The 10,586-nt window shown below is 46.7% G+C and overlaps 1 protein-coding gene across 2 annotated transcripts in view; it reads left to right on the top strand.

Annotated features, from left to right (window-relative positions):
- LOC122548758 (uncharacterized) overlaps positions 1–7,610 on the top strand; it is an 81,316-nt gene extending 73,706 nt beyond the window's left edge. For both annotated transcript variants that reach the window (XM_087986768.1, XM_087986769.1), the window contains one exon: positions 6,494–7,610. In XM_087986768.1, the coding sequence (XP_087842894.1) occupies positions 6,494–6,675 (182 nt within the window). In that variant the 3' untranslated portion in view covers positions 6,676–7,610. The remainder of the gene's footprint in view (positions 1–6,493) is intronic.
- Positions 7,611–10,586: the final 2,976 nt, after the last annotated feature.

Genomic DNA, 10,586 nt, shown 5'->3' on the forward strand with positions numbered 1-10,586 from the left:
AATGCTAGAATAGGTATTAACTGTGCAGGTGTTGTTACAGTCTGTGGTTTTCCGATTAGCTGACATCTATGACACATCTGGCAAAACTCAACCACATCTCTGTGTAGTCCAGACCAGTAAAAATGCCTTTGTATTTTAGTCTGTGTTTTCCTCACCCCTAAATGACCACCAAGTGGTAGCTCATGCGACACTCGCAGCATCTCCTTTCTATACCCTACTGGCAAAATAATTTGATGAATCTCTACCCATTTCTCATCTGCTTGAATGTGTGATTGTCTCCATTTCCTCATTAACACATCATTTGTTAAGTAATAACACACAGGAAGGCATTCACTCTCCTCTGTATATGCCTTTTGATATAACTGTTTTAAGTTGTCATCTTTCTGCTGTAATTCACTCAGTTTAGCAGAGCTACAGATACTGGCATGTTTACCTATTTGCTCCTTCTCTGCCCCACTTAGCTGATCAAAGAAAGTTTTGGATAACGCTATGTCAGCTTCCTTATCTGGGCCTTTTGATCTCTCCTTCTTCAGCTTGTGCCTCTGTGTTCAGGAAAATTCCTAAAGATCCTTCATTTCTTCAGTTGCCTGTGTCACCACTGGCTTTTCAACTACAGTAGGCAGCACGCCTACCGGTGAATCAGTGATATCATTTGCAAGGGCAAGTTGTATTCCTGGAGCTGAGAGTTTGTCCAATACTCCTACCACAGATTCTCCACTCCTCTCTGGACTCTGTAGCCTCACTTTACATAATAATAATAATAATGAGGAAGGGCATGTGCCCGAAACGTCGAATCTTCTGTTCCCTAGATGCTGCCTGACCTGCTGTGCTGTTCCAGCAATAAAGTTTCAGCTTTGATCTCCAGCGTCTGCAGACCTCACTTTCTCCTCCAGCCTCACTTTACATAATTGAGCACTTTTTGTCTCACCAGGGATTCCTGTTACCAGTACCTTTTTTGGCAACAGTCCCTCAGGAGTGCATATATCCTCTTCCTTCAGCATTACAGACTGAGAGGATCCTGTTCCCTTGATATTGTAAACTCCTTACCTATTACCCCTGGGCTATGTGAATAAACTTTACCCTCGCATGTACATTTTTTAAGCTGATCAGGCACTTCCTCGTTAACCAACCTCTGATCAGCTTGTTCACTCTGAGGCAGTTGTCTAACTTCCCTAGTGCTTTTTGTTACTAGTCCAACAAAACTCCCAGGCTTGTCTGGTTTTCCTACATCTGGCTTTCTCCTAGCCCACCAACACTATGATTTTGTGTGGCCCACTTTATTACAATGAAAACACCAGAGCTTTTTAACTTCTTTGTCCCCCTCGAGGGTTTCTTTTTTACCCTGTGGTAAGTTATCCTTATCATCTTCACTGGGATCTACCTTTCCCTCTCCAGGTGAGGATTTCTCTATGCCCGAGTTTCGATCCCTCATGGATTGAAATTGATTCTGGAAGCCAAACCTTGTTTTATGGACCAGCTCATAATCTTCAGCCCCTTCAGCTGCTAACCTTGCCATTTTAACTCTCTGCTCTTCCCCATGAGTTCACACTACTTCCTCACTGAGCCTTCCCTCAGCCTTAATCTCCAGCCTTTTAAGCTGACTTTCCTTTTTAAAAGTGGCAGTTTTTGAAGTTCAAAAGCTCTCTCTTTTTCTTTCTCTGCTCTCTCTCTTTTCCCTCTCTTTTGCTTTTAATTGTATCTCAAGCTGTTTAATTTCTGCTGCCTTTTCCTTATCTCTCGCCTCTGACTCAAGCTGCTTCATTTGCAGTTGAATCCTTGCCATCTCTATAGATTCTGATGGTTTCTTCAGCAAGTTTAAATGCTGAGCTACTGCTGTAATTATCTCTCCTTTCCTCACTGAAGCAGGCAGTTCCAATTCCAGCTTCCCTGTTAATACTTGCAACTTGGTTATATTCACTTTTTGCAAAGACGCCGCATCCAAATCCAGAAAACACTTGGTGACTGAGAGAGCCGTTCCTATCCCAAGCTTTGTCTCCCCAACCAAATCAACACCCAAATAAAGACACTAGCACCTACCAGTCTCTGTTTAAAATCCCGCAAAGAGCCCCCAGTCTGTTGTGGACCAGGCCAGACCACTCAAAACATTGGATGTAGGTTTGCTCGCTGAGCTGAAAGGTTCATTTCTATTTATAGAATAGAAAGCAGGAATTGTCAGCATTGCTTTGCCTGAGGTCCACTGAAGATGTTACCTAGTAAGGTAATGAAACATCTGGAAATGAACCTTCCAGCTCAGCGAGCAAACCTATATCCAAAACCTCAACCTGAGCTACAAGTCTTCTCAAAACTCGCCACCCAAAACATTCTTAAGCAGGCAGCTCAGACCATAACTTTGCAATTTGTTTCAGTAAGTGTACAGTGAAAATTACCTGGAGTAGGATAGCTAGGTTGGCTACTAGACTTTAAAACAGACAAAAATCTATTCACAAAATTACACAAAGAGCGGAATAAAGAACCCCTGCAGAACTCAGCCTATCCAGCTAGACTCAATTATGTTGTTCCGGATATACACAACAGTCCCAATTAGCAAACTCCCTTAATAACCAGTATAAATGGAATATATGCTTACAGGTTGAAGTTGAAGGGCAGAAAAGAGAGTGAGAGAGTTTCCACATAACTCCCTGTTGAACTTCCAACCAGTTCAAGACTGAACTAAAACTGCCCAGCTGGAGAGCTGACCACTCCCCTTTCATTATACAGGTCACTTCTAAATCATGACCACTTTGGCCTGAAGTCTCATCAGTTTACATATAAACAAAAGGCCTCTCAAAATCCTTTTCATCTCTGTACCAAACCAGATTGATCGGAGCCCGGCCCAGTATATTGCCCCTCTGAAAAAATCAGGGACAGAGTGTCCTTGAGCCAAGGAACAGCTTTTAGTTTTAAAAAAAAAGAGACTAGCTTTGTGACATGCGTGCACTCTCTATCTCTCTCTCACACTCTCTCTCCCACGTTGTCTCTCACTCTCTGTCTCTCTCACTCTCTCTTTCACACACTCTCTCTCTCACACTCTGTCTCACACTCTCTCACACACTCTCTCTCTCTCTCACACATACACACATGCTCTGTCCCACTCTGTGCCTCTCACTCTCTCTCCCACTCTCTCTCCCACTCTGTCTCACACTTTCTCTCACACTCTCTATCTTTCTCTCAGTCTCACTCTCTCTCACTCACTCTCTCTCTCTCACTCTATCTCTCTCTCTGACACACTCTATCTCTCTCACACTCTCTCACACCCTCTGTCTCTCTCTGTCATACAATCTCTCACACACTCTGACTCTCGCTCACTCTTGTTCACTCTCTCACACTCACTTTCTCACACTCTTGCTCTCTCTCGTACTCTATCTCTCTTGCAGTCTCTCGCACTTGCTCTCTCTTTAAATCTAACTCACTCTGACCCTCTCACACTCACTCTCACACTCTGTCACTCTCTCTTCCTCACACTCTCTCCCTCTCTCTCACACACACACACACCACACTCTCTCTCACTCGCGCTCTCTCACTCACTCGCTCACTCATTCACTCTCTCTCATACACACCATACTCTCACACACACATGCGCATTCTTACACACACACACATGCACACACTCTTACTCTCACACACACACACACACACTCTTTTTCCCCAAACCACCCCCGTCATTCTCTCTCTCTCTCTCTCTCTCTCTCATACTCTCTATCTCACACACACATACCAGTCACCAGCATTCCCAGTAAATTGTTTTTCTTCGGTGTGGATCTCTGGGGTCTGTGCTTGGCATGACCTTCCAGAACGAGCTGTGGATGGACTCGTGGAGCGGCTGCATACGTGCTCAACTTCAAGGGAACATTGGTGTTCTCACCTGTACGTGCTCACTCCAAATCAAGCAAGATCCAATGTGTATTATTGACAAGATGCACTGTAGAAATTCACCAAGGCTCCTTGGACAGTACCTCCCAAACCCATCCCCACTACCATCAAGGGCATTAGATACATGGGAACACCACAACCTGCAAGTTCCCCATCAAGCCACTCACCATTCCTTCAATGTTGCTGGGTTAGAATCCTGGAATTCCCTCCCTCAGAGAATTGTGGGTTTATCTACAGCACATGGACTGCAGCGGTTCCAGACGGCAGCTCAGCAACTAAGGATGGGTAGTAACTCTTTAACTGAGCCAGGGACACATACATCCATAAGGTATAGGAGCAGAATTAGGCTATGCAGACTCTCAGGTCTGCTTCGTTATTCAGTTGTGGCTGTAATTGTTCTCAACCCCATCCTCCTGCCTTCTCTCCATAACCCTTGATCCCCATTACTAAATGCAAATCTATCTATCTCTGTCTTAAATACACTCAGTGAGTTGGCCTCCATGGCCTTCTGCAGCAATGAGTTCCACAGATTCCCTACCCTCTCCCTGAAACACTTCCTCCTCATCTCAGTTCCCATCACCCTGAGGCTGTGCCCTCAGGTCCTACTGTCTCCTGGTGGAAACATCTTCTCCATGCCCACTCCATCCAGGGCTCTCAGTATTCTATAAGTTTCAGCCCTTCTAGGCTGCATTGAGTATAGACCCAGAGTCTTCAAGTGCTCCTCATATGACAAGCCCTTCATCCTGGGATTATTCTTGTAAACCTCCTCTGCACCACTCTAATGCCCGCATGTCCGTCCTTCCTTCAATACGGAGCCCAAAACTGCTCAGTATTCCATACATGGTCTGACCAGAGCCCTGTATAGCCTCCAAGGTCCTTCTCAAAATGAATGCTGACTTTGATTTCCTGATTGCAATCTGAACCTGCAATGTTAACCTGAAGAGAATCCTGAACTAGGATTCCCAAGGCCCTTTGTGCTTCAGCCTTCTGAAGCCTTTCCGCAGTTAGAAAATAGTCTGTGCTTCTATTCTTCCCACCAGAGTGCATAACCTCTCAATGTTCACATGTTTCCCACAGCCAGTAACACACACACACAGACAAACACACAGCCGCGCGCGCACACACACACACACAAACACACAGCCGCGCGCACACGCACACACAGGCGCGCACACACAGACACACAGCCGCGCACGCACGCACAGGCGCACACACACAAACACACAGCCGCGCGCACACGCACACACAGGCGCGCACACACACAGACACACAGCCGCGCACGCACGCACAGGCGCACACACACAGACACACAGCCGCGCACGCACGCACAGGCGCACACACACAGACACACAGCCGCGCACGCACGCACAGGCACACACACACAGACACACAGCCGCGCGCGCGCGCACACACACACACATACACACACATATCCTGTAAGTGAATAAGAAGTGCACCGTGCTCAGGAGGAACAGGTGATGTTTGAGCTCGGGTTCCATTATATCTCTCCCACAGAATCACAGAATATTTATGGTATAGAAGAAGGCCATTTGGCCCAGCCACTGTAGATTTCCTGACCCCATCACTGACTGATCGGAAGAGAGAGATCACTGTGATTGAGTGACCACTCTAGTTTGTATCATGGGACTGTCAGGATGGTAGGCTGGATATCTGTCGGTTGTTACTGTCCAGTTACTGTAATGTTTTCAGTCTATGTGATGGCTTCACTGTCATGAACATTTTGAAACTCCCACGACGTGATCCACGCTGTAATTTCTTGCTGTTAATTGTCATGACAATCCCATGGCTTATTGAGCTGGACTGATTAGCTCATGTTTCTCCTCTTTCACATGGTGTTGCCCATTTTTCACAATTTGTAATTAAATCTGGATAATGATGTTAGCCTGAAGCTGGTCGTCTGTCCAGATCGAAGGATTTGTGTGTTGGGCACCCTGTGAAATAATATCCCAAGGTAAGGTAACTTGCTCAGTGCTGCCAAGAAGACAGGGCTGGGTTTAGTTGATGGAATTTTGCCTGCCTCCTGGAAAGGCCTGGGTTGGAAAGAGCCCTGAAGGGGATTGGGGTGAGCTGTTTGGGGCATTGCATGTAGTTTTGAGTTGCACACTCTCAGAAGGCCGTAGTGAGAGAGGGAAGTCTGTGCAGAAACACCAGGAAATGACTGCTGTGCGGAGATTCTGTTAGAACAGAGGAGATTGAGGAGTGAAGTTAAATGGTGAGGCAGGCTTGAAGGGGCCAAATGGCCTCCTAGGACTACTTGTGTTATCAAAATGATGAAAGGGTGGGGACGGAGTTGGTTATTTGTGGTTACTGACAGATGGAGAACACAATTAAATAAACAAGATTTAGCATGGGGAACAGGAGGCCCAATCTTTGAGTTGTAAGAGGGAGGGATTCAGTGAAGAACAAGTGAGATGAAAGAATGGAGTTACAGAGCAGGAACATGCTACTGCTGAGGAGGATGTTCGGCAGCCAGCTCCCCTGCTGCCATCCCTTAATAATGCCATAGGAAGTTGCATCGTGAACTTTGCTGGAGTGGCCAGAGGCTGGCACTGATTATTCTGTCAGAGCTGACTGATGCCCGTTTGTGTGCTCTGCCTTCTAGGTCTGAAGTATGTCAGCCAGACCAGCGTGAGTCAGCTTAACCTCGATGGGACAGGAGTCACACTGCCTGCCATCAGCAGCCTCATGGCATCCTGCCCTGGCATCACCAGCATCCGGGTCAACAACCTGCACACCCACTCCCCTGACCAGGTCTCCGACGAGGAGCTGACGGCTGAGGATTGACGGGCCGGCTGGAGGAGGAGGGGGCGAGGAGGAGGGGTAGTGACTCCGCAGCACAAGACACCCCCCCCCCCCCCCCCCTTGGTGCAATCAAAACGGGTATCAGGAGTGAGGAGCCTCACTCTCTCTCGCTCAGAGAATCAGTGTGGAAAGGAACTTCCTCGCATTTAGCCTGATCTTCATTCAGTTGCTGCACTTCTGGTTTTGCAGTTTGCTCACCTATTCCCCTATCAATGCCCTTAATTTTACACCCAGTCAGAGTCCTGAAGTAGGCCATCCGTAAAAAGACAACTCTAAATGCAGACTATATCTAATCCTGCGCTGTCCCTGTCCTGGGAGTGTTTGTTAGGGACAGTTTGGAGGGAACTTTACACTGTATCTAACACCATGCTGTCTCTGAGCTTGGAGTGTTTGAGGGGGATGGTGTAGAAGGAGCTTTACTCTATCTGACCTTACGCTGTCCCTTAGCTCAGAATGTTTGGTGGGGAACAGTGGAGAGGAAGCTTTGTTCTCTCTCTAACCCTGTGCTGCCCCTGTCCTGGGAGTGTTTGATGGGGACAGAGGAGAGGGAGCTTTACTCTCTCTCTAACCTCATTCTGTCTGTGCCCTGGGGTAGTAGGACTCTGATGGGGATTCCTGTAATTGGAAACTGTTCTGAATAACACAGGCTGCACTCACGGTGCTGCTGCTGAGCTCTGCGTAGTACGCTTCATTTCGGGGGTTCTAGGTTTGCCATTTTCTGGGTCACACGATTGATTTCTGCTGATGAGGAAGGGTCTATAAGCTTTGCCCCCTTTCACCATAAGCTTTCCTTGGGAGCTGCTGGTTAGACTGGAAGGAGAGGTAGCTTTATTTTGAATAGCACTTTGCCTCCTCCTGTGCTTCGATTGATTTGTTTTTCAAAGAGAAATGTTTTGTGACTAAAAGCTAACTTGGAACCTGCTGTGTGAGACTGTTTATTTGACCTCTGGGACACAGAGAGTATCCTGCCTTGGCAGCTCAGTGTTTGGTCTCTCTTTCTCTCAGGCTGTCTGATGTTAAGGTTGCTGGGGGACTGAGTCATGCTGATACTCAGTGACACGTGCTCTGCTCTTCCTTACTTTCATTGTGTGTAATGCAGTCAGAAAGTGACTGTTCAGCCCCTCCTATCCATACCAGTCGTCAAAAATCCATCCATCTCATTCCATCTCCCAGCGCTTGGCACACAAACCTCGTACTCTCTCACATATCAGTGCACTTCCAAATAATTCTTCAGTGTTTTAATGGTTCCTGCCTCTACCACTCTTTCAGGCAGTGAGTTCCAGATGAAAAGGTTTTTCCTCAAATCTCCTGTAAATCTTCTGTTCCTTAGCTTCAGTCCATCTCCCCTGGTTATTGAGTATACCAAATCCTGGGCTGTTGTTATGGGCAGAAACCTCAGCATTGAATTTAACTTCAACAAATTCTGGTAAAACCATCCAATTTCTTGTCCTAAATGTTTCCAGGATTGTCCCTAATGTCTGTCTATAGGCGAGTAGGGAAGCAGAACTTCTTAAAACCCCACAGTAAGGTATTCACTCACTATAATCTAATGTACTAAGGGGAAGAGTTTCTCCCTACCTGCTCTATGTCTGGCCTTCATAACTTGGTATACCTCAATCAGGTCCCTTCTCAGTCTTTCTGCTCTAAGGAAAGCCTGTCTAGTCCCTCTTCATTGCTGAAATGCTCCATCCACACAACATTCTCTTCATCCTCCTCAGCACTGTCTTCACTGCATCACATTCTCACTATCCTGTGGTGACTAGAACTGTACACCGTACTCTGGCTCTGACCTAGCCAACATTATGTACATAAAACCTCTTTGCTCTTGTACTCAGTATCTTGCCTAATAAAGGCAAGTATCCCACATTAGGTGCATTAGTCAGAGGAGAACGGGTCTGGGTGGGTTACTCTTCGGAGGGTCGGTATGGACTGGTTGGGCTGAAGGGCCTATTTCCACACTGTAGGGAATCTAATATAATCTAAAATAAAAGACAGCAAGGAAGTCCCACTGGAATTGAATTGGAACGGTTACATTGTTCAGCAATGTCCAAGTCAGAGCCAATTAAAATAAACATCTGGTTAAATGGTCAGCCAGTTCTAATGGAGGTCAATACTGGTGTGTCTGTGTAAATGATTGCAGAGCCAGTCTTTAACAAAATTTGATCCAGATTTTTACCCTTAAGTTTGTTTGAGACCTTGGCTAGACTGAGACCCTGTACCGGGGAACCGTTACAGAGTAACAGGACAACTTCAGTCCGGTCTGTTATGGGAAGCAGCTGGTTCAGTTCGCACTGATTCTAGTAAAAGGCTCTGGCCCAAATGTAATGGAGTGAAACTGGGTGAGAAAGAGTCACCTTGATTGGCTTAATACTTCTCAATTAGAAAATTGCTGCTTGAGTGGAGTCCTAATCAAATACCCAGACATTTATCAGGAATGTCTAAGGACTGTCAAAAGGCCAAGACCATCTTGCATATTGACCAGGATGCACTCCCAGGATTCTGCACGGCCCACCCAGTGCCATTTGCCTCACAGGCAAAAGTGGAGACAGAAACCAGGAGGTTGGAAAGTGAAGGAATCCTCAAACCAGCCCAGTTTGGGGAATGGGCAGCACCGGTCGTAGTGATTGTGAAACCCGACGGTCGGTTCACCTTTGTGGGGATTTTAAACAAACAGTAAACCTCTTCTCGCAGCTGGATAAATACCTAGTGTCTGGCATACAGGATTCATACACAAAGCTGACAGGGGGGCTGTCCTTCATGATGCTGGACATCAGCTATGGGGTGTACCTGCAATTGTAGTTAGATGGGGATTCCCGGACGTACGCTACAGTTAACACCCCAGAAGGGTTTGTACTGATCTATGAGACAGCCATATCATCAGCCTGTGCCGTTTTTCAACAGATGATGGAGAACATTTTACAAGGTCTTCCCCAGATCACCATTTATCTGGATGACATGCTAATAAAAGGGAAAGCCAATAAGGAGCACTGAGAGAACATGGATATAGTGATTAGACGTTGCTCCCAGGCAGGCAAACGCCTTCGAAGGGAACAATGTGTGTTCCAGGCACTGCAAGTGACCTACTTCAGTTACAGAGTCGACAAGACTGAGTTACCCCCCATTGGAAGGTCAAGTGAGGGCGATCAAAGGAGCCCTGGCTCCCATATCTGTCCCAGAGCTTGGGTCTTTTCCTTGGGCTAATGGAAATTATTACGGAAAATTCCTACATAAACTGGCCTCCATCTCGGCACCCTTACACCTGCTACTGAAAAGGGCCAGCCTTGGAATTGGTCACGTAACCAAGAGGGAGGGGAAGAAGCAGCTGTCATAGAACATTACAGTGCAGTACAGGCCCTTGGGCCCTTGATGTTGCACCAACTATGAAACCAATCTGAAACCCATTAACCTCCACGGTTCCAGTTTATCCAATGACCATTTAAATGTCCTTGAAGTTGGTGAGTCTATTACTGTTGTAGGGAGGGTGTTCCATGCCCCTACTACTCTCTGAGTAAAGCAACTACTCTGACGACTATCCTATATCGATCACCTCTGAGTTTAAAGCTATGTCCCCTCGTGCTAGCCATCACCATCCAAGGAAAAAGGCTCTCCCTGTCCACCCTATCTAACCTTCGGATTGTCTTATATGTCTCTAATAAGTCACCTCTCAACCTTCTCTCTAACAAAAACAGCCTCAAGTCCCTCAGCCTCTCCTCGTAACACCCTCCCTCCATACCAGGGAACATCCTAGTAAGTCTCCTCTGAACCCTTTCCAAAGCTTCCACATCCTTCCTATAATGTGGTGACCAGAACTCTGCACAATACTCCAGGTGCGGCCGCACAAGAGTTTTGTACAGCTGCAACATGTCCTCATGGCTCCAAAACTCAATTCCTCT

Source organism: Chiloscyllium plagiosum, unplaced genomic scaffold, assembly GCF_037043375.1.
Source record: "Chiloscyllium plagiosum isolate Xiang-an unplaced genomic scaffold, Cpla_swu_hap1 HiC_scaffold_4, whole genome shotgun sequence".
Classification (NCBI taxonomy): Eukaryota; Metazoa; Chordata; class Chondrichthyes; order Orectolobiformes; family Hemiscylliidae; genus Chiloscyllium; species Chiloscyllium plagiosum.